General features: G+C 38.9%; 1 protein-coding gene across 1 annotated transcript in view; it reads left to right on the top strand.

Annotated features, from left to right (window-relative positions):
- MYOM1 (myomesin 1) overlaps window positions 1-24,824 on the top strand; it is a 165,080-nt gene that overhangs the window by 50,108 nt on the left and 90,148 nt on the right. The window contains 7 exon segments of the mRNA XM_032595461.1: window positions 671-811; window positions 5,578-5,917; window positions 7,208-7,365; window positions 15,753-15,845; window positions 18,240-18,328; window positions 18,438-18,500; window positions 22,398-22,562. Coding sequence (XP_032451352.1) covers window positions 671-811; window positions 5,578-5,917; window positions 7,208-7,365; window positions 15,753-15,845; window positions 18,240-18,328; window positions 18,438-18,500; window positions 22,398-22,562 — 1,049 coding nt within the window.

The raw sequence follows: 24,824 nt of genomic DNA, 5'->3' as shown, positions 1-24,824 counted from the left end.
GTTTTCCACCATGCTAATACATTTTTTTATTAGAATAATATCTACCTCAAAAAGCACCAGCGTGCATGAGCACATTTTTGTATACAACAGAACTGACCAAATTTCTTTATCACACCCCTATCATTGTCTGAGTTGCTCAACACTGTGTGTTCACATAAAAGATATTAACTGTTGTTTGACGAACTTGTGTTTCTTCTAACAGAGGAGTCTGTGTATACTACATAAAAGCCTCAAAGTTGAACCTAGGGGTCCTCCATCAAAATGTTTTGGTGGGGAAGGGAGAATGGTTCCCTATCCAGAACACTTTGCATTTTATCAGTGCCCTGAAAAGACTTGGATAAAACCATTTTTATAGATTGTCTAAAATTTGAATGTTAACAGCAAAGGGTATTTGGAACTATTACAAAAGCACTGCTGTTTTCCCTTGAAACTTTAAAGGGGAAAAAGCTATAAAATTACCATAGACCTATTTTTCTCTTGTGTCTATATAGAGTGCATTATTTGAGGACTTTCTCACTCCACTTGAGTTCTAAAGATAAAAGATATTATAATATTAGAAATCTAGGATTCTGTGAAACCTCCCCCCAAGTTAAAACTTCCCTTTGTAAGCATTTTGAATATTTTCAGTGCAATTTTTGGTTATTATCTAATATTAGGGGTTTTGTTTCAGACTTACAGATTCCAGTCTGATGTTAGAAGATTATTCATCCAAGTTGAGCCCCCAACCAAAGAGAGCCAAGAAAAGCCTTCTGTCTGGGGAGGAGAAGGAAAATCTGCCAAGTGACTATATGGTGCCTATTTTCTCCGGACGGTACGTATGTATTCTCTTCCTGGCTTTAAATATTAGAAAGTGAAGAGTAGGTGTTGCCAGGTAGTAATAATAATTGCAACTAACATTTGTTGAACAATGTTGAGAAAGCTTGAGAAACTTTCCTTGAGAAAGCTCTGAGGAACTTTGGCACCCTGCACTGAGGGAGATGTGTTCATTGTGAAAATCTGCCCCCACCTAGGGGGGCTACATGACAGAAGAGAATGATCAGAAACTTAGTTCTCATTATGTAACTGGTTGAAATCAGAAGGAGAGCATTGGATGCTAGTGATTGAACACTGTATATAGTCACTATAGGTAGAATAGAAAGAAAGGTTTGAAACCGTAAAGTGTTTGATGAACTTTAAAAAAATCAGATGTTATGTTTAGGTAGAGGAAACTATTGTGGTTGCCAGTGTGATTTAAAAAAAAAATTTTAATGTTAATTTATGTTTGAGAGAGAGAGACAGAGAGAGAGTTGGGGAGGGACACAGAGAGAGGAAGACACAGAATCCGAAGCAGGCTCCAGGCTCTGAGCTGTCAGCACAGAGCCCGATGAACCCATGAACCACCAGATCAGGACCTGAGTGGAAGTAGGATGCTCAACCGACTGAGCCACCCAGGTGCCCCGACAGTGTGATTTTAATTATTATTCATTAGGAAGAAAAAAACCTTAGATAAGGTAGACTAAGTAAAAGAAAGGCATCATAATTTGAATGCCTGTGCTATATTTGTTTAATGTAAAACAGATTACTATGTATTGTGAGGCAAACTCACAAAATAATCACTAAGTCACAAGTCCGTTAATGCTGTTAATGTTCATAAGGTGTGTGTGTGTGTGTGTGTGTGTGTGTGTGTGTGTGTTTTAAAAAATATAAACTTTTTTGGAATGATTTTAATATAGAGAAGAATCTTGAAACTTGTTTAAGACACTAAATTAAAATTTAATGGGAACCTTCAGAGCCTTCCCTGTTTATTTTCCTGTGAATGGAGAGCTATATCCACAGAGCTAAGGCTATATTCAAAATGAAGGGCAAAATGCCATCAGGAAATTCAGTAGGAATGACATGGTTGTCATTGTTGGTGACCTTCTTCCATTTCCCTGTGTTTTTCCTATTTTTCTCTGACAGTTCCTTTTGGAATTGTTTCAGATACTAATGTCATAATTGTTCTGATTCTGATTAGGAAGGTAATGGGATAAGTAATATACTATTTTTAGCTTTTTCTTTGATATCTTTGAGATCTCTTATATTTTAGTGTTTATTTTTGAGAGAGAGATAGAGCATGAGCAGGGGAGGGGCAGAGAGAGGGAGACACAGAATCTGAAGCAGGCTCCAGGCTCTGAGCTGTTAGCACATAGCCCAATGTGGGGCTCGAACCCAAGAACTGTATGATCATGACCTGTGCCTCAGATGCTCAACTGACTGAGCCACCCAGGCATCCCTGATATCTCTGATTTTTTTAAAAGTAGACTTTCCCGGGCGCCTGGGTGGCTCAGTTGGTCAAGCATCCAACTCTTGATTTCAGTTCTGGTCACGATTTCATGGTTCCTGAGATTAAGGCCTGCATTCAGCTCTATGCTGACAGCATGAAACCTGGTTGAGATTCTCTCCCTCTCTGTCTGCCCCTCACCCACCCCCCAATAAATAAATAAACTTTAAAAAAAAGTGAACTTTCCATTGAAATATACATTTGTTGCTAAGTATGTTTGCCCAGGCTTGGCCTCTTCACAGTTCGTTTAATATACACTGATATTCTTTATAGGAGATGGCTAGGCTAGAGGAGTAGAATGTTTTATTTTCTGCTTTGTTCCCACTCTGTTTTAAAAAAAATATATTTAAAAAGCATATTAACTAATCATGAACCTGCATGGCATACCTCTCCATCTCTTTACCACATGAAATGAAGCTGCTTACTTTCAGTGCCTTCTTTCTCCTAAATCAAACCAATTTGTCTCCTCAGGGCCAGTCTCAAGAAATGATAATGCAAATAAAAATTTATCTTCTGGGTTTTATTTCCAGTGTTTTTGTTTTTTTTAATATGGAGCCATGTCCTGTATTCTACTACTGTGTTGAAAATAACACTTCCTACTGGTGTTGACAGTATTAATCTCAGAGGATGGGACAGAAATGAACCTTTGTTAAGTACCTGTTATTTTCTGGGAATCATACTACATGCTTTATGTAGACTATCTTGCTAAATCCTCAATGCAGCCCTAGAGAGGTATTAGTATACCAATTTATGGACAAGGAAATTAAGGCTCAATGACTTGCTGAAAGTGACATGGCTGGCATTGGAAGAGCCAAGAGTCCTCTAGGGATTGGCCGATGCAACATACATACATGCACTCTGCAATTATAATGTATTTCTGGGAAATACCATTTCTTCTGGATGGCACTTTAAAATTTCACTTCTTGGGGCACCTGGGTGACTCAGTCGCTTAAGTGTCTGACTTTGGCTCAGGTCATGATCTTAAGGTTCTTGAGTCCAAGCCCTGCATAGGGCTCTGTGCTGTCACCTCAGAGCCTGGAGCCTGCTTCAGATTCTGTGTCTCCCTCTCTTTCTGTGCCTCTCCCTACCACCCCCTGCCCCCGTGCTCTGTCTCTCTGTGTCTCTCTCTTAAAAATAAATAAACATTAAAAAAAATTTTTTTTTAATTTCAATTCTTGTTCTCAGATAAATTGAGTTAACTTTGTGTCACCGGCAGATTTTTGAGTTGAGACCATCAGAGATCGAGTACTGGGGAGGTTTTAAATTCATCTTAAATTTGTAGTAGTTTATTTTTGTCAGCATATCAGCATCATATTCTTGTTCTTGTACCCAGATTATAGCAGGGTTATCACTGACATACACTTATATTTACTTAAAGAAAAATACCCCTGGTGTCCTGGGTGAAAAAAATATTCCTAAATGTATTTGAGGTCTCTTATGAAATAATTATAGTCTTCCTGAGGTTTAGCTTATTTGCAGTAGAGAAGGCAAGAGACCAGGACTTCATTCTGCTCTCTAGAGCTATGTCAACATGTCTACTGTCAGAGATAATGTGAGCTCAAACTTAAAGTTCTCTTACTTAAGAGTTGTCTCAACTCAGGGCAAGGCTAGCATTGAATATAATCTATTATTATATATATTGAATCATTTTACAAAGTTCATTTCAAACCTCTCTATTATATATTTAGTTCTGTATGGAATTCTAAGCAGATTCTCATGATTTTTATAATCACTTAATAATTCATTCACTTCCTATCTCATTAAAAAAAATTAGAGGTAATTATGTCAAGACTCTGAACTGAAAATCTTCCATCTTCCTTTTTCTCTACCTAAATTATAGTGTATATGTTACTGAGTTAGTAAATATTACCTTGTTAATATTCGGAAAGATAGAGATAAGGAAAAAGAAATTAAAATTTACCCACTAAGTTTAGTAAGAAACAAAGTGGACTAATCTTATCAGATGTTTTAGTAAAATTCCATGAGAAATTTCAAACTTGGGCAAATGTTGAGCCCTATTTTTCAGCAAACTACACAGATTCAGGTACCAGGAACTTAAAAACATAATGCCAGTATTTGCTTAAATTTTAAGTAACTATTCTTGTAGGAAAAATCAAAGGTAAAATTCAGCCTTCAGAGGCCTAAGGAGACTCAATTTCAAGAAAATCTTCAATATGATCATGATACTTCCTCACCGTTGGGGTTGACAACAAAGGTATTGAAGGAGGTTAAAAATCATCTAAATATGTTTAACAACATTAATAAATTATAGCACAACTTCTATTATAAAGCATTTTGGGATGTTACCCTTCACTTGCCATCATCGTCAATTATGAATAAAAACAAGTCACTTTTATAAATATCACCACTTTAAATGCAAATCTGGTCAATTTTTCTTATCAGGGCTACATAAGTAAAAGCTCTCATTAAATATGTTTACACGCGCACACACACACACATAACTTTTTAAAATTTTTTCTTAATGTTTATTTTTGAGGGAGAGACAGCACAAGTGGAGAAAGGGCTGAGAGAGAGGGAAACACAGGATTGGAAGCAGGCTCCAGGCTCTGAGCTGTCAGCACAGAGCCCAACACAGGGTTCGAACCCACGAACTGTGAGATCATGACCTGAACTGAAGTCGGATGCTTAACTGACTGAGCCACCCAGGCACCCCCAAATAACTTTTATTATCTTAGAAAGAAACCCAGTAGGCATGAGGCCTCCCCATAACTTTAGAATTTATTTATATATGCAACAGCTCTGAGCAATGCATCACATCAACTCAGTTATAGAATTCAGATCAAGCACATAGTCTTATATCAGGATCACAGGCACACAGGCGATATCTCATTTTACAATATCATCTATTCTAGAAGGAAAGTCTTTTATTATAGACTCAATCATATTTAAACACTCTAAAAAACCAATGAAATGATCTGAGGCAAGTTATCTAATTTCTCTGAGCCTTGTTACTATATATCTAAAATAGAAATGATACACTTTACCTCATAGGGTTGTTGTGGACATAAAATGAGATAATATATATGAAAAGCACTTGGCAACACTATGGCCATAATAGGTATTATTATTGTTGTTACCATTACTGGTTAAGGTGGTGATCACTTCTGTATGTGAACAGTTAGCTCCTGATTTACCAAGTTTTTCTTTGTCAGGTTTTCTTTGGGCATGTTACACAATGTACTTTGAACTTAGTAAAAGTTGGACAATCCTGTCGCTGCCACCCATAATATCTGTATTTTGCTCTTATTGTATTTTAGTCAAGTACATGTCAGTGGAATTACAGATACAGAAGAAGAAAGAATTAAAGAAGCTGCTGCCTATATAGCCCAAAGGAATCTTCTTGCTAGTGAAGAAGGAATCACAGCATCCAAACAGTCCACAGCATCCAAACAGTCTGCAGTATCCAAACAGTCCGCAGTATCCAAACATTCTACAGCATCCAAAGAGTCCGTGGTATCCAAACATTCTGCAGTATCCAAACGGTCCACAGCATCCCAAGAGTCTACGTCTAGTCTTCACCAGGAGGAAGCTTTTGAGAAGAAGTCAAGGAAAGTTGCAATTCGAGAGAAGGCAGAACGCCTGTCGCTGACAAAAACAGTAAGGAAAGAAATTTAATATAATTTACAAAAGCAGAAATGCATGTACCATTGTGTGTGTACATATAGATTGATTTGTTTCAAATGAAGAAATAAATATGTAGTCTTATGGAGAAACAAAACTAAAAGAATACAAGGATTCTGCGTCTCCCTCTCTCTCTGCCCCTCCCCAGCTTGCACTCTGTCTCTCTGTCTCTCAAAAAGAAATAAACATTAAAAAAAAAAAAAAAGAAAGAATACAAAGATAAAGACATTAAAACGTATGGGTCAAAGGGGTGCCTGGGTGGCTCAGTCAGTTAAGTGTCTGACTTTGGCTCAGGTCATGATCTCACAGTCTGTGAGCTTGAGCCCACGTTGGACTCTTTGTTGACAGCTCGGAGCCTGGAGCCTGCTTTGATTCTGTGTCTCCCTCTCTCTCTGCCCCTCCCCCACTCATACTCTGTCTCTCTGTCTCTCTCTCTCTCAAAAAAAAATAAACATTAAAAAAGTTTTTTAAATAAAAAAAATGTGTGTGTCAAAGAAAGACAGACTTAGTAGTTTTAAACTCCATGAAATTTTATTTTATTTTATTTTATTTTATTTTATTTTATTTTATTTTTTTTATTTTTTTTATTTTATTTTAGAGGTGCAAGTGAGTGAGGGCAGAGAGAGAGAGAGAGAGAGAAGCAAGGCTCACACGAAGCGGGGCTAGAGCTCACCCAAAGCGGGACTCAAACTCACTAGCTGTGAGATCATGACCTGAGCCAAAGTTAGATGTTTAACAGATTGAGCCACCTAGATGCCCAACTCCATGAAATTTTAGGTTCTACAGAAAGTACAGTTCCAAAGAACCTTAAAAAATCCACCATAGGGGGAAATAAGATATGTTGCTGAGGCTTAGAACGTTAAAAACTAAGTGTATCTTTTTTAAAGAGGCAAAGAGGGGCGCCTGGGTGGCGCAGTCGGTTAAGCGTCCGACTTCAGCCAGGTCACGATCTCACGGTCCGTGAGTTCGAGCCCCGCGTCGGGCTCTGGGCTGATGGCTCAGAGCCTGGAGCCTGTTTCCGATTCTGTGTCTCCCTCTCTCTGCCCCTCCCCCGTTCATGCTCTGTCTCTCTCTGTCCCAAAAATAAATAAACGTTGAAAAAAAAAAAATTAAAAAAAAAAAAAAATAAAGAGGCAAAGAGAAGGCATATGGTCTAAATACACAAGTAAAGCTCCAAGTGGAAAAATGATAATTTTGGTTTGTTTGTTCTCTTAGTAGCACAGTCTACTCTGACTCCATAATATTTTGATATATATTTTTTTATAGTTAGAAGAAACTGAAGCATTTCATAGAAAGTTGAATGAAGATCATCTTCTCCATGCTCCTGAATTTGTCATTAAACCTCGTTCCCACACTGTTTGGGAAAAAGAAAATGTAAAATTACATTGCTCTGTATCCGGCTGGCCAGAACCTCGTGTCACATGGTATGTTATCTTTACGAAAATTACTCATAGAATCTATTACACAAAGTTAATTTTACCTCTAGTGAAAACGTTCAGCGTTATGAATATGCAAGAGTGAATGAAAGCACCTACGAGTTTGTGTAGATTTTTTAAATGGTGAAGAAGGGGCACCAGGGTGAATGGTTTATGAATGAGAAGAAAGAACAGTCCTGCATACATTATATTATGATACTTCATAATCCTGTTATACAAGTGGGTCTTTATATAAAGTATTAAAATGTAGTCAACATTTATATACAAAGAAAATCTATGGTTATGACTGCTGTGGGCCATAAAATTTAAATAAAAATTTGCCCCCATACGGTATAGGTATCATTTTGTGACCAGAAGCAATAATATTTTTAAAAAATAATTAAAACCCAGAAGTCTTCATCTCTACTCCTCATAGGAGCTGAGGTTCCAACATGCTTTCTAAAGCCAAACAAAAGATGGAATTAGATGGAAGATATTTCTCAATATGGGGTCTTTTTTTTAAGTTTTATTCTTATTTATTTTGAGAGAGAGATCGTGAGGGGAGGAGAGACAGAAAGAGAGAGAGGGAGAGAGAGAATCCTAAGAGACAGAAAGAGAGAGAGGGAGAGAGAGAATCTGCACTTAGTGCAGAGCCCGATGCGGGGCTTGAAGTCATGAATCATTAAGATCATGACCTGAATTGAAGTTAGATGCTTACCTGACTAAGCCACCCAGGTGCCCCCTCAATATGGGATCTTAAGAAATTTTCTTTCCATAAAGAATAAGCACCCATGTTCTCCTTCCATCCTATAGCCTATTGTAATTGTCAATGACTTCATGATCCCTAACCTCCAAACTTACCTGTCTAATGTCATGAATACCTGCCACAGAGACAGCAGTATGAAAATGATGGAGCCAGCTTAAAAAGATGTTTTCTGTTTGAGTCTCTGACACGTATATTTTGCGTGCTGTTTTCTTATCCTCAAGAGTAATGGTAAATTCACCCTATGTTGCAGTATAAATGCTACACAGGATGACATTGCCATCTGTAGAAGGCCTGCCTCCTTTTCCTTTCTTACCCATTTTCTCTGTTGGTTAGACACCTAATTTGGCTAGGACTAATGAAGATAACTGACAAGGAGCATATTTCAGTGAAAACCAAGTGTTTTTTTTGTTTTTTTAAAAATTCACTTACAAGCTTTAAAGCATAAAAGTATACTGCAGTAAGTTAGGAATCAATCAATCTTGGCCCCACATTTCTCTGTGACTATGGTATTGCACAGTTTGGCCTTTCAAAGGGACATTTCCTCTTTTTTTTTTTTTTTTTTTTTTTTTTATATGTGAAATTTATTGACAAATTGGTTTCCATACAACACCCAGTGCTCATCCCAAAAGGTGCCCTCCTCAATACCCATCACCCACCCTCCCCTCCCTCCCACCCCCCATCAACCCTCAGTTTGTTCTCAGTTTTTAACAGTCTCTTATGCTTTGGCTCTCTCCCACTCTAACCTCTTTTTTTTTTTTTTTTCCTTCCCCTCCCCCATGGGTTCCTGTTAAGTTTCTCAGGATCCACATAAGAGTGAAGCCATATGGTATCTGTCTTTCTCTGTAGGGACATTTCCTCTTAAAACAGATTACTTCTCACCTCAAAAAATCTGAACTTTTCAATTGAAAATACATGAAGAATAATGAATTTTTAGCTGTAAGAAATATTATTTCTTACAGTAAGTAAAACAGAGGGTAAGACATTCCCTCTTCTCTCATGAATTAAAATATACTACTAATAAATGAATAACTGGAATCCTTAATCAAGTAGATATATTTATTACACAATAAATTATAAATTTATTGAAAATTTATTATCAATTTTCAGTTATCCTCACTAATGGAGCTGAGTAGTGTGAATGACTCCCCAAATCTTTCACTTATGGCTTTGAGATATTTTTTTCCTTAACATTGAACCATATGTCCCAGGGGCTCATTTTAAACAAAAATGAAGACACAGACACAAGGTTTGTCTCAGGAATGATTGGAAATCAGTTCATTTACTGGAACAAGTCTTCACAAGTTCCTGCGTGTCATTTAGTGTTTGGAGAAGACAACTCCATTATTTATAAAACTCTCTCCTTAGGGATGGATCAGAGCATTTCATGAAAGTCCTGTTGCCTTGCAAACCAAGTGAAAAGTAAACATTAAAACAAAAAACCAGTGGACCACTCATAATCATAACCATCCTTCAGAGAACAAGATTTGCCCCTGGATAAAGCTTAAATTTAGACAGTTAGCTAGCAGACAACTGAAAATTGACTATGGTAATAAACAAGGTCAGATGCAAGTTTTGTGGGGCCTGAAGCTCATAAATTTGGCAGCACTCTTTACAAAAAAAGAATGTTAATGGTCTAAATTAGGCCCTGCGCCGTGAAGGGACCCTGCTGGTGAGGGACCCTGAAGCTTCATTGGCCTCCCGGTAAACCCACTTCTGGAGGAAACTTTTGTGTGGGATTAGTGTGCCTTCCTGGGTATGCTGCCTTTAAAAAAAATAATCGTTAAGTGAGGGTCTAATTTGCTTCCTAACACTGGTATAGAGTACACAGTCTACAATAAGCATTTCCTCCATGAGCAGGGTCCCACAACCCAAGTACAAACCCAGGTTGTTGATGATTACTCTGCTGGCATTTATGTCTTTTTGTTACCCAACTGCACTTTCTGGGCCTGACACCGAGTGCAAGCATGAAAGAAATAATTGGGGATGACCTTTCTGAATAGAAGGCGGTAACTCATGGGAACAAGTGTGTGACGATACTTTCTGCAGTCATGCTACCTCTGCTTGTAGCCCTTAGGTCCTTAGCCATGGTTTTCAAGGGCATTTGTGCCTGGGGCCTGGCTGCCTTAGAGCTCTTTGCAAAGAGGGTTAAGTTCCAAGTTTCCACTAGGCACCCTCAGGACATGGAAGTCCCTGAGGCCTAACAAATGATCTGAACACGCAGCAGTAACAAATGATCTGGACATGCAGCAGCTGCTCTTTGGCCAATCCCATGGACTGACCAAGTCTGTCTAAATGGAATCTAGAGGTTACCCAGAAAGCACTAACTGACAGGAGCACATATCACTCATCAGGGCCAGGGGCAGGGATGCCAAGGAGCACTGTCCTGTTCCCAAGTCACTTTGAGAACAGAAAGAACCCTGTTTAGGCGTTGGGTCCAGTAGGAAAGTTAGTTGCAAGGATGTTTCTGCACCACCACAGTGAAGCTGAAGGAGGGCTTTGTCAATGCAACAGGAAGCATACATATATGGTGAAAAATCCCAAAGTTGTTTTACTTAATTTAAGAGGCTATCTTTATGTAATAACTTGTATAATAGGCTATATATTGGTTTAAAGGAGGAGAAAAAATTATGTTTGTATTTGTTTTACTTGCATAAAGAAATTCTGGAAGGATATATAAAAATCTAAGGAGAACAGTTACCTAAAGAGATGAGGGGAGTAGAGGATAGATACATTTGAGAAAGGAGACTACTCCCTGTGTTACCTTTACACTTTCTTGGATCATATAAAGGTGTTGCTTGTTCTAATTTTTAGAATTATATGAAATAAGGGAGAAAAGTTCTCTTTAAAAGAAGGAAGGAATTTGAATTAATTTAATTTTTTTTAAAGAGCCAGATTCAGTTGGATTTCCAGTCCAAAGTCTAGATTGATTTTTGTCAATGAATATCTGGATTGTAATGTGTGGGGAGATTCATGCAAACTCACTGTAGCAATGTGTTGGCGTTAGTGAGTAGCATTCATTCATTCCCTCACTGAGTACCCATGTTTTTGGATCTAAATGCGAATACTGTGTTAGATCCACCAGTGAGACATTTAAAATACTTGTTTGGAATTCTTCACATTGCCCCTAAAGTTAATGCCAAATAGACCCTTAAAGAAATGTGTCATTAGGCATGATAATAATGCAAAACCTCAGAATAAAATAGTATGAGACATGTATCTCAGGAAGAGTCTAAAGATTTGGAAAAGTCTTATTCAATTTTTGCAAATTATGAGAATTTATAAATTCCATAATAGAATCATGTATTTAATTTGTTTACAAGATTAGAGTTATTCACAATGTATTTAAATTTAGCAGTTACTACTCTATTTTCTTTGGAAAACAACCTACATTTAACATAGTTTAAAATTATTTATAATTTATGATTACTTCCCAACATAAGGGTTTTATTTTAGATTTTTCTTATTTATTTAAGTCCAAAATTTATCCTAATGAGATAGATCTCTCTCAGCCAACTGGATTTTAAAGTGGGTAATAGCTATTTATTTAAAATATAAAGCTGGATTCTAAGCACCCATCACAGTTGTAGTGAGATACAACATGTTAAAGATCATTTTAGCATGTATTATTTGTTGATAGAAAAAAAGCAGAATGAACCTTTTTGCTTGACTATGCTTTACACTACCAAAGAGCTTTCACTATAACCCCTTGCTATCAAGTCAGCCCAAGATCCAGACATTTATTTGGGGGGATGAAGTGTGTGTTTTACACACATAAACAAAGAGTATCCTTCTCCAAATATTTACAGTATAATGGAAGCTCATTAACTAATAAGTAGTTCATAGACTCTACATGAAAATGATAAGGAAAATGGTGTACATATGAATATTCACAAGAATTTCAGAAGCCTTTTGACAAATAATCCCAGAGTGTAGGTTACTCTCCAAAATTAGCGTCTGACTGTCCTGTTTGGAATTTCACTTTCCAGAAATAGCAAGCCCTGAAGCATATACAGAGCAGGCCAAAAATCCTTCTTTTCTTCCCCGACTGAATACTGAGGATGGCCAATCCCAAGTGACTCCCAACGTGAATGACTGGCTGAAATTCTTGGAGAATAGAATAGAATTGCTTCCTAATTTAATCCTTGTATGCTGTTTTTAAACAGACTTTTCTTACACTGACATCTGGAGTTCCAGAGGAAAGACTAGAAGATCCTCAAAGTGTTGTGTGTCGTGTGCATGTATATTTTAAACCGACTTCTTGTGCCAGGGGGTCACATTAGAAAAGTCATGGGTTTTTAGCAGAGGGAAGGCACTAAGGTGCTAAGTCGCGTAGTACTGGAGAGCGAGGGAGGTGAAGCAACGCTGCGAGCTGCAAGATACTGTTTTAACTCAACTGTTTATGGAGACATGAACAACATTTTTGGCCAGAAGCCATATCAAGTGTCAGTAGATTATTTGCTCAAGTACCACATGCCATAGCCTTCCGTGTCATATTTCTCTTCTTATGCTAAAAAGAACTACTGCAAACACCCCAGCGCATGAAAAAAACTGAGTAGTAAGAGGGAGCTTTTTTTGTTTTTGTTTTTTTAGGAGGGAGCTTTAGAATCTAGTGTGAAATTACTGAGACCAATTTATTCCGAAGAACATGCTGATTAACTCGTTGCACCCTGTCATTCATCAAAACAAGGAATGTTTGAAACTAGGAGCAGCTAGCTGATTTCTTTTTCTAGGTCATCTCTGGTCAAATAGTCCTGTCTGCTTGGAGCTCTGTGGGGAGATGGCTGGCTGAGGACACTTTGGGGCTGGCAGGAAACGGCTAGCAGTTCTGCCGGGGGTGGGGCAGAAGGTTGTGCTGTGCCTCCTGAGCCAATCCAATCCTCTCATCTCACATCTGAGGGAACTGAGACACAAAGAGACGCAATGTACTTTCTTGGTCTGTACTTACTTTAAATTAGCCATATCATGGGGTGCCTGGGTGGCTCAGTCAGTTGAGCGTCTGACTTCAGCTCAGGTCATGATCTCACAGTCCGTGAGTTCAAGTCCTGCGTCGGGCTCTGTGCTGACAGCTCAGAGCCTGGAGCCTCCTTCAGATTCTGTGTCTCCCTTTTTCTCACTACCCCTCCCCCACTCGTGCTCTGTCTCTCTCTATCAAAAAATGAATAAAAATTAAAAAAAAATTTAAAAAAATTAGTCATATCATGAAGTTTGAAGTATGCATTTGTCACAACTCTGTTCCTTCAGCCACGAATTATGAAGCCACAATTAATCTGTTGTTACACAATAATTCTGTTCAATCCAATTTAACGAACAGTGAGTACCTAATATTTGCCCGTGATTCATACTTCCTGGAGAGTGGGAATAGAAGTAAATGTGGATCAGACACAATCCCTGTCACCAAGACAATGACAGCTCAGTAGAAGACACACATATCCAACCAGAATCTGATAAATGTTGTGTCTTGCAGCTTGAACCAAGTAACACTGATGTAGAGAGGCAGGAACAATTAATATCATGTGGGATTTCAATTTTTCTTAATGGGGGGTGTTTATTCATTTTGAGAGACAGACAGACGGGGAGGGGCAGAGAGAGAGAGGGAGACACAGAGTCTGAAGCAGGCTCCAGGCTCTGAGCTGTCACCACAGAGCCCAATGCAGGGCTGGAACTCATGCACCGCAAGATCATGACCTGAGCCAAAGTTGAATGCTCAACTGACTGAGCCACCCAGGCGCCCCTTGTGTGGGATTTCAAGGAGGAGTTTATTGAAGAAATGGCATTTGATCTGAACCTTGAAGGATGAGTTGGGATTTTGCTAGGTGGAGGAGAAAGACACATTTTTTTAAAGTATATTTATTTATTTTACTAGAGAGAGAGAGAGAGAGAGAGAAAACAAGAGTGAGGGAGAGTCAGAGAGAGGGAGAGAGAGAGAATACTAAGCAGGATCTACACTGTCAGCACAGAGCCTGACGTGGTGCTCACACTCAGAAATCATGAGATCATGACCTGAACTCAAACCAAGAGTCGACACTTAACTGACTGAGCCACCCAGGTTCCCTGACACGTTGTTTAAAGTATAGAAAATGAGCATGTTTTAGGGACATAGGGCATGTGTGTGCACATGTGCGTGTGTGAGTGTGTGAGCTGGGGAGAGGAAGGAACTGACTGAAAATTATTTCCTTTCTTTCTCTCCCTTTCCACCACTTTCCCTGCTCCCAAACCTCATTATAACCATTTCCAGAAGTCTGAAGAAATAAAATGCAGCTAAATAGAGAACAGTTGGACAATGGAAGCATCATATGTTGTCACAAGTCAGACTGCTTGGGTTCAAATCCCAGCTTTGCTATCTAGCTATGTGAACTGGGACAAGTTACTTAACTTCTCCTGGCCTTGGTTTTTTTAATCTGGAAAATGATGTTACAAATAGTACTATCTCATGCAGTTGTGAGGATTGAATTTTCTAATCTATATGTAAAGCACTTAGACTCTTGCCTTGGTTCACGGTAAATGCTCTGAGTTGTGGTTATTAGTGTTATTTACATTATCTGGGCACGTGAAGTGGGGTGTTTGAAAGGGAAGCAAGTGAAATCTAGCTCTTGGACAGAAAATGGCTTAAGCAAAAAAGCCTGGTCTGGCACCATAGCCATTGGCTATTGAGGGCATGAGGAGGTGGTGAAGAATCAAGGTGCGACTTCCAGCCTTGTGGGACAGTGTCTGAGGAAGGGCCCCTCCATGTAGCCCTACCCTCTGAGGGCTGACAGGCTTAGCCAGGAATGGGACAGTCAGAAAAAGGGAATCTTTCAGCTTTTATTTGTCAGACTTTTTCTTTCATGATTGATATTTAAGTTCTCCCAAGCCGAGAGCCATGCTTGCCTTTAACAGAACAAAACACTTAAATATAATGAGCTTTCAATACAATGGCATTGTTTTTAACAACATGGAAGAATCTTAGTAGGAAGAATGTTTTACTTTCATCCTACAGACAGCCAATGATAAAACTCCCAACATAAAGCCTTCCTTTCTGTCCTGTCAACAATGGACAAGTTTTTCTTTCAGTCTTTTATTGAAGTATAATATACACACACAAAAAGTACATATTACATATAAATGTAGAGCTTTGGTGAATTTTTGTAGACTGTACACACCCGTGTAACCAGTACTCAAACACAAGAAACCAAACATCATCAGCACCTAAATGCCTCCTTCATGTCTGCTGTCTCCCCCCCCCACCCCCCTCCCCTGGGAAGTCACTCTCTTCACTTCTAATAGCATTAATTTTGTATTTTCTGGTTTTGTACTTTATATAAAAGCAATCATTATATACTCTTTTGTGTCTGGTTATTTTCACTCAACATTATGTATGTGAGACTCAACCACATTGTTATGAATGGTCAACTTCTTAAATGTAATTTTTATGATGGAAGAGAGGAACGGACGCTCATCAAGAAGTTTTACTGGATTTATAGTGCATTTTATTTAATCTGCCATAGATTTGTATTTATTGAACAGATACTGCTGCTAATCTCAGTGCCATGTTTATAGGTGTCCCTTGAAGAACAAGGATTGTGTGGGTGTGCTTTTAATCATAAAGCTATTTACATTTCTACTTATTTCACCTTGTTCTCTTGTCTCACAGGTATAAAAACCAGGTGCCAATAAATGTCCACGCAAACCCTGGAAAGTACATTATTGAGAGTCGATATGGAATGCATACTCTGGAGATCAATGCGTAAGAGGACATCTGGGTCCATATGTGTGTTGTTCAACAATTGCCTGGGGAGTCATCTCACCACTCCAGTTAACAACCACTCTCCCCCTTTCTTCCCAGTGCAACAGGATCACAAAGTGATCTTAGATTTGAATTTAGTAAAAGATGATGAGAATAAAATCAACTTCTGTCTTTTAATTTATCATTTTATATACTTGAGAGTTTTTCTAGACATTAGTAAGAAAATAAGTTACATAAGTAGGCACTTATATTTAGTTATCCTTCCATCATCATCATCGTCCTTTTTTGCCTTTAGTCGGCAGAGGCCATGGAGTTTGCGGTGGGTGGCAGTGAGAGTAAGCTTCCCACCAGAAAGTGTGGGAAATTATCTGCCCACCCTGTCAGCCTGCAGAGGGAGGCAGGACTGGACACCGGGGTGTTTTTAAAGCAAAATGCAAAGCAGAATTGAAAGCAGAACCCACATCAAAATTTCTAAATCCTCAAAGGTTTATCATATCTCCTAATATGGTTTTGAAATCCAAGCTTAGTCATGTGAATGAAAAAGCTAAAACTCCCACTATTTGCAGTTCACATGAAACTGTGACATGCTGAGACGTCAAAGTAAAATTTACATCATTGTGATCTCAAGAGAGTTTGTAGTCTTCTCCTCAGATCAGAACAGCTGCCACATGGGATACAGGGTTTCAAGCAGGACTCTGGGGCCCTGTGACATTTGCCGAGCATCGACCTTCAACCAGAGTCACTTCAATTCTGCCACTTGGTGGTTCTACTGAGGCTGCAGTGAGCTCTGTGGTTGCTTTATAATTCAGTAGTTATGAGAAAGGCATCCATATTGACCTTCCTGGGGTTGTGCTGGTGTCTATAAAATTTCAACAAGAAACAGGTTTTTACAAATGACGCTAAACCCAGAAAGTCAACGAGGAACTCAGACACTGGTTATGACAAGACACAAAAAGACCTGCTTTGAAATCTTAGCTTATTCATCTCTGTGAGATCATTCTTTCTTTTGTTTTATTATTAAACACATCCCAGTTTCTGTATTATAACTTACAGGAACTTCCAAACAGCACTGCTTGTGTTGTACTATGGGCTGAATCTCCAAGTGCGACCTGAACCTTGGTAGAGTTGAGACAGAAATAGCATATTTGTACTTTGGAGCTAGAACACAGACCCACCCATTAGACAGACCCAGATCTGGTTTGTGGCTCAAGGAGAGCGGCTGTGTCTTTCCCTCTCTGTTCTCCCCAGATTGAAACTCACCCTGAGGGGCGCCTGGGTGGCGCAGTCGGTTAAGCGTCCGACTTCAGCCAGGTCACGATCTCGTGGTCCGTGAGTTCGAGCCCCGCGTCAGGCTCTGGGCTGATGGCTCAGAGCCTGGAGCCTGTTTCTGATTCTGTGTCTCCCTCTCTCTCTGCCCCTCCCCCGTTCATGCTCTGTCTCTCTCTGTCCCAAAAATAAATAAACGTTGAAAAAAAAAAATTAAAAAAAAAAAAAAAAAAGAAACTCACCCTGAGGGATGCCAGCAGGAAGACTGTCCCCCCAGGGTGCTCTGGGTAGTTACTACTACAAAGGTACATGGCTGGACATTTTCTGTTCCTGACACAGCTTTAGACCAGTTAATTGTAACACTGTTTGTGCTGTAATTTATGCGCTTAACACTTTGCTGACATTTTTTTTTGGACGTTTAAAAAAATTTTTTTAACGTTTTATTTATTTTTGAGACAGGGAGAGACAGAGCATGAACAGGGGAGGGTCAGAGAGAGGGAGACACAGAATCTGAAACAGGCTCCAGGCTCTGAGCTGTCAGCACAGAGCCCGACGCGGGGCTCGAACTCAAGGACCGAGAGATCATGACCTGAGCTGAAGTCAGCCGCTTAACTGACTGAGCCACCCAGGCGCCCCTTTTTTGGACATTTTAAATGAACCTGGGCTAGGGTCACAGTGGACTATAGGTGTCCTCCTCCCATTCTGTGCAGCTGGCCCCAAACTGCAGTAGATATCTTGCATTATATAAAATCCCACAGGGAGCTAGATTGGAGTTAGTAGCTTCATCAAGAGTCCCCAACAGCCAGGGCGCCTGGGTGGCTCAGCTGGTTAAACGTCCAACTGTTGATTTCAGCTCAGGTCATGATCTCACGATTATGAGATCGAGCCCCACATTGGGCTCTGTGCTGACCATGGAGCCTGCTTGGGATTCTTTCTCTCTCCTCTCTCTCTGCTCCTCCCCCTGCTTGTGCTCTCTCTCTCAAAATAAATAAATAAACAGTTAAAAAGAAAAAGAGTCCCCAGGAGCCACGTTGTTAGCCAGTGATTTGCAGTGTGTGATGTCAGCAAAGATATCTTTGATAGAACAGCATTGTTACAATGGTCACTCACTTCCTTCTGTCCTTTCAGATGTAATTTTGAAGACACTGCCCAGTACCGGGCTTCAGCGATGAATGTTAAAGGAGAGCTTTCAGCATATGCTTCGGTTGTCGTAAAGAGTGGGTTTGCTGGGCTTGTTTTATTCAAAATGCATTTTTAAAAAATTAACTCTCATTGCTAAAAATAAATCAAGAAGCAGTTCATATGTATTTCTGCTTTCTTTTCTAGGATATAAGGGAGAGTTTGATGAGACTCGCTTCCATGCTGGGGTTTCCACCCTGCCCCTCAGCTGTAAGTTTAAAAATATATTTGCTGAGTGTCATCTCTATTTAAAATCCAGCATAATAAGCCATTCTATAATGCTGAAATAAAAGCATAGGATTATTATAACATATGCTAGTACGTATATAATAGCACCCTTTTCTTATTTTTTAGATTCTTTGGTTACTATTCTCTTTCTGAATATAATTGCTTTGTTCTGGTTTTGTAAAAGCCCAGATATGATGGGCTAAAAATGGCAAATGTTTTTAAGTCTTTCTGTGTTAAACTGAAGAAGATCATTACACAAACCTGGGCAGAGTGATTTAACCACACACACATGCACACATGCCCACACGCACACACACACACACACACACACACACGTGCACACACACGCATATGTACTGTATCAGGGCATCCAGGTCAGCATCACTCCTGGAGACATCTATGTCTGACTCCCACTGCTACCCCACCTCTACCCAGTCAGGGTTAGGTGTCCTTGGTGAGACCATCAGAGCATCCATCACATTGGATGCTGTTAACTGTTATGTGTCTCTTTCTCCCACTGGCCTCTAAGCCACTTAAAGGCAAAGCTGGACCTTTTATCTCTAACCCCAGCACCTGACACAGCGTAGGTGTTTGATAATGAATGAATAAATAAATACATTAATTTATGAAGTACAAATCAAAGCACATGATGTCTAAATGTGCTATAATAACAAACTATTAAAAATATTCTGATCTGTGGTTATTTGTGAACTCCAATCATTTTGTCTATATCAGAACTTCTTTTCATAGGAAACAATAAAAACAAAATCCTTATGGTTGTTCAATAATTCAGTGCTTACAATGGTCAGACTGAAAAAGGTAGTCACGCCTGAACTTATTTTCTGAATGTTAAAATGTAAATGGTAGTTTTGAAAATGCTTGATGAAGATACTTTCTCATGGGTCAGTTTTTCACCTGCTCAGTTTGATGTCTATAGATCACCTGTTCCATCAAATTCATGGAATGGCTCCTAATTTTAATATTCCAAGTTTTAATCATTGGTACAAATCCCATGGGTGGCTGGGAGGGGATGATGGGTGGGAGTGAGGGAGGAGCACATCCCCAATCATGTTTTTCTTCTATCATTTCGTTTGTATTGAGATAGAATAGTTGGAAATTCTGGAACTATGACTTATCTCCCATTGTCCCTAAGGCTGGTTTATTAATCATTTATTTCATGGTCCTCTAAATGTATCCTGCTCATTCCCACTGCCATATCATCATCCACATTTCTCCTGTTTCTCTCTTCTCCACCAAGCCAGGGTTGAAAAGCCCAGCTCAGGGGCGCCTGGGTGGCGCAGTCGGTTAAGTGTCCGACTTCAGCCAGGTCACGATCTCGCGGTCCGGGAGTTCAAGCCCCGCGTCGGGCTCTGGGCTGATGGCTCAGAGCCTGGAGCCTGTTTCCGATTCTGTGTCTCCCTCTCTCTCTGCCCCTCCCCCGTTCATGCTCTGTCTCTCTCTGTCCCAAAAATAAATAAACGTTGAAAAAAAAAAATTAAAAAAAAAGAAAAGCCCAGCTCAACCTACCTCTCTAACTTTTTAATCTGACCGGCCCCTGAATTAAGTGCAGTTGTTTCCAACAGAGAAAACAGAGGGATTTTATTCATTTATTCAACTAATATTTATTGAGAATCTGTTATGTGCTAGGTACTGGTGTAGGTGCTTGGAATATGCTGGTAAATATCATAGATAAAGCTCCCTGCCCTTGGTTCTGTTTTAGTAGTTAACATATATTGATCAGTTGTACCAGACAGCATACTAAGATATTTTGTTATATGCAATAATCATGTAATGCTCTCCCAAAGCTTATAAAATAGGTGTCTTTTATCTGTGCTGTGCCTATGAGGAAACAGTTTTTGATAGGTTAAATAATGAGACAACACCACATAGAGTGGTAGAACAGGGACTTGTAAATTGGTCTCTCTAATTCTAAGCCATACTCTATTTTTTTAAAATTTTTTCAAAATGTTTATTTATTTTTGAGAGAGAGAGAGAGAGAGAGAGAGAGCAAGTGGGGGAAAGCAGAGAGACAGGGAGACACAGCACATAATCCAAATCAGGCTCTAGGCTCCCAGCTGTCAGCCTAGACCCCAACATGGGGCTCGAACTCACAAACTGTTGAGATCATGACCTGAGCCAAAGTCAGATGCTTAACTGACTGAGCTACCCAGGTGCCCCCTAAGTCATATTCTAAAACAGGAGTCAGTATTTTCTGTGAAGGACTTCTATAATTATGATTTGTGAACTACCTGTAATTTGTAAATTGTAAATACTTTAGGGTTGTAAATACTTTAGGCTTTGTGGGTCATATGGTCTTTGTCACAACGACTCAACTCTACCTTTGTAACACAAAGTAGCCATAGACAGTAGGTAAATAAATGAGCATGGCTGCCTTCCAATTAAACCTTACTTATGAACATTGAAATTTGAATTCCCTGTAACTTTTCACACATCACAAAATATTCTTCTTTTGATTTTATCTTGATCATTTAAACAATTGAAATTTATTTTTCTAGTGGTGCAAACAGGAGACAGTCCAGATCTGGCTCACAGATTTGCCAAACCCTGACCTAATCCCAGCTTTCTTTGTAACTGTTATCTCTACTCCTAAGGCAGCTTCGGAGCCAGCCTGGCTCTCCAGACAGTAAGGTCTGATTGAGTTGTTTCACTTTTTGATCTCAGTGGGATACCATCATATACAAGTGGGGCAGATGTAACCTGTGCTTCAAAGGGAAGTTGTTTCACTATTGGTTAGGGGTTGCCTGGGAACACACAAATTCAAGGCAATATCATGTCTTGCTTGAGAGCACAGGTTCTAACAGCCCTCCAGTGTAAATCCTGGCTCTGCAGGGTGAACATGGGCAGTTTCTTGGCCTCCCTATGCTTCTGTTTCCTCATCTGTAAGACAGAGAGACGATAATAGCACTTACCTGATTGAGCTATTATGAGGTTTGAGGTAATAGCTATTTAACGTTTGGAACACTACTTGGCACAAGTTGAACTCGATACATTTTAGCTTGCATTTTCAAATTAATTCTAAGACGTTTTAGGAAGAGAGATGAAATCGGAGAGAAATTTTAGAGTTTGAATTTCAATTTCACACATAGTACGAAACCTGGACATTAGCTGTATGTTATTTTTGTGAACTTCTGCATTCTCATCTGCAAGAGAGGAAAAAAATATCTATGCCATGGGGCTTTTGCAAGGAACAGACGACATGTCAAATGTAAAGTGCCTGGCATGGTAACTGTCCATAGAGTCATTATTTTCCCAAGTCCTTTCTTTTGAGAAAAGAGAAAATAAAACCTGGGAGGGTTTATGATGCAGGAATTTACTTAATCAATGAATAAGTTATTGCTAAGAAAAATATTTTTAAAGTCATATTATTGTGAACTTTTCAGTTTGACATTTCTTATAATATATTTTTTTTATACAGATAGTTAAACTGAAGCGACTTGCTGGAAAACTGTATTTTTATGAGTAATTGATATGGCTGTTTGAACAGTACAGCAGTTCAGTTTTAAATGAACTAGGAATCTAAAAAGTACATATATTGTGCTAAGTAGTTAAGTATAAGCTAAATGTGGTATTAATTTATATGCTATGTGAGGTATTAAACCTGATCCTTTAAATTCTATTCATTGCAATAATAAAAACAAACATTTAGCTTATCTGACCAATGAAGCAAGAATTTCCACACCTAGAATTTCCATTTCACATAGTAATATGTGGGAATGTGCTTTGTACTTCTTTATAAGACTTAATATTTTGCCCAAATAAACCATTTGATCAGTGTTTGTTGTAACTGCTTGTTAAAATGCTTGCGTCTCTCTGATGAGAAAAAACAAGTTAACCAATGTTTGTTTTTGTCGTACCCAGTTGCTGTGACCCCTTATGGTTATGCGTCCAAGTTTGAGATCCACTTTGATGACAAGTTTGACGTGTCTTTTGGGAGAGAGGGCGAGACGATGAGTCTAGGCTGCCGTGTAGTTATCACTCCTGAAATTAAGCATTTCCAGCCAGAGATCCAGTGGTACAGAAATGGTGAGACTCTGTGATGAATTCTCATTTAGATTCTTATTCACAGAATAAGGCTTGGCACCAGAGCATGAGTGTCCACAAGACTGCAGGCCTGTTTATCAGAGCTGGCAGAATATGGACATTAGGAGGCATAACCTATTGGATGTTGAAAAAAAAATTCATCCATGTATCAAAGTAGCAGAACTTTTATAATATATTTGTGGAGATTATAATTTCTTATCACCAAGTAACGTGGAAAAGATTATGAAAAATGTATTTTTGTAAATTAGTTATATATTCGTTTTGTAAGTTAATTTTAGTTGGTAAAATAAAGGGAAGTCCATTGCAGTTCAGTTGAACTATGGAGCATGACTACTGACCCTTGGGCGTGGTGGGCAGCAAGCAGCGTAGTCACCAAGCAGTTGGCCTGAACTTCAGTTGTGCAGACAGGCATCTGGGGCATTATGGAACATCTGGGTCCAGACTGAAGCCAGTAATGGCAACAGCAGTATTAACAGTGAACATGGCCCTAGAGAAGAGGAGGGACTCCATGTGGGGGCAGCATGGGAATCTACAGTGGGAGATTGCCAGGCTGTTCTTCCTTCCCCAGAGCTCGCTTCTATGGGAACTGCACAAATACTAATTTACTAGGCTAGCATCAGGACAGGAACTATCAGCAACTAGGCAGTGAACTTTGTCAGTAAAATTACAAAATAAAAGCATGTATATAGACATCGCACTTAAGCATACAAAACAGTTGTTGGAGATCTTCAGTTTAGAATCTCTGGTTTTGAAAAACATTATAACACTGCATGGCAAATATTCAGAAGCTTAGAAATATAAATTAAATTTAAAGATTGTCACATTCAATGAAAAAGAACACTATTTTCATATGAAACTTTGGATGAAGCAATTATTAACAAGGAAGATAATTTTAAAATTAATTTTCCTTATAATTGAAGATGCAGTGATAGAATGCATAAGTAGACATTTGATTTATGTACAAATCATTTTCCGTCTCTTGTATAACCTCTACAAGTTACAGCACATGTTAGAGAAACTATTAAGATGTAATTATGTAAATTTACACTTAAAATTAAATTCAGACTTATGTGAAACTGATTTATATGAAGAATAAAATATTTTTTCAAAGTTTATTTCTTTATTTTGAGAGAAAGAGTGCAAGCAGGGAAGGGGCAGAGAGACAGGGAGAGAGAATCCCAACCAAGCTCTGTGCTGTTAATGCAGAGCCAACACGGGGCTCGATCTCACGAACCATGAGAACGTGACCTGAGCTGAGATCAAGAGTTGGACACTTAACCGACTGAGCCACCCAGACACCCCAAGAATCAAATTCTTTTAGAAATTTTGTTCCTTAAGAATCAATGGTTCTAGAGTACTAAAATTTATATTTTGAAATAATTTATCAGAAAGTTAACCCAATGTTAACTTTATAAGAATATGGCTATATATAACTATGTAATATCTGAATAGCTGCAATAATAGTTGCATCAGCAGAAAGATCCTTCTCAAAATTAAAACTTAATGAGCTCATTTGTGATCTTGCATTTGCCAAGAGTGACTGATGTTGCTTTCAAGTATATTGATTTAAAGTAACGCTGCCTGGGTGGCTCAGTCGGTTAAGCGTCTGACTTCGGCTCAGGTCATGATCTCACTGTTTGTGGGTTCGAGCCCTGCATTGGGCTCTGTGCTGACAGCTCAGAGTCTGGAGACTGCTTCGGATTCTGTGTCTCCCTCTCTCTCTGCCCCTCCTCCATTCGTGGTCTGTCTCTCTCTCTTTCTCTCAAAAATAAAATAAACATTTACAAAATATTTAAAAACAAATAGATAAGTAAAATAAAGTTGCTAAAAGTATATATCTGATGACCTAATAACTGAATTTGTAGAAAAGCAAGCCAGAAATATCTTATTATCAATCAAGATATTACATTGATAAATATTTTTGTGTATAAAATTATGGCATAAAAATATTATTTTTTTGTATTTTGGGTTACCCCAATTATATTTTATATGCAATAAAGTTGTTTTAGAGAAAAAAACCCTTATATTTTAGTACCTCTAACTGTATTTTTTTCTCTGCTTTTTTTTTATTTTAGAGAGCATGTGAGTAGGGAGTGAGGAAGAGGGAGAGAGAGAGAGAGAGAGAGAGAGAGAGAGAGAGAGAGAGACAGAGAGAGAATTTCAAGCAGGCTCCATGTTCAGTGTGGACCCCAACATGGGGCTTGATCTCATGACCCTGGGATCATGACCTGAGCTGAAATCAAG

The sequence above is a fragment of the Lynx canadensis genome, chromosome D3, assembly GCF_007474595.2.
Source record: "Lynx canadensis isolate LIC74 chromosome D3, mLynCan4.pri.v2, whole genome shotgun sequence".
Lineage (NCBI taxonomy): Eukaryota > Metazoa > Chordata > Mammalia > Carnivora > Felidae > Lynx > Lynx canadensis.
Note: the sequence above shows the minus strand (reverse complement) of the source record. Positions and strands in the feature narration are given on the sequence as shown.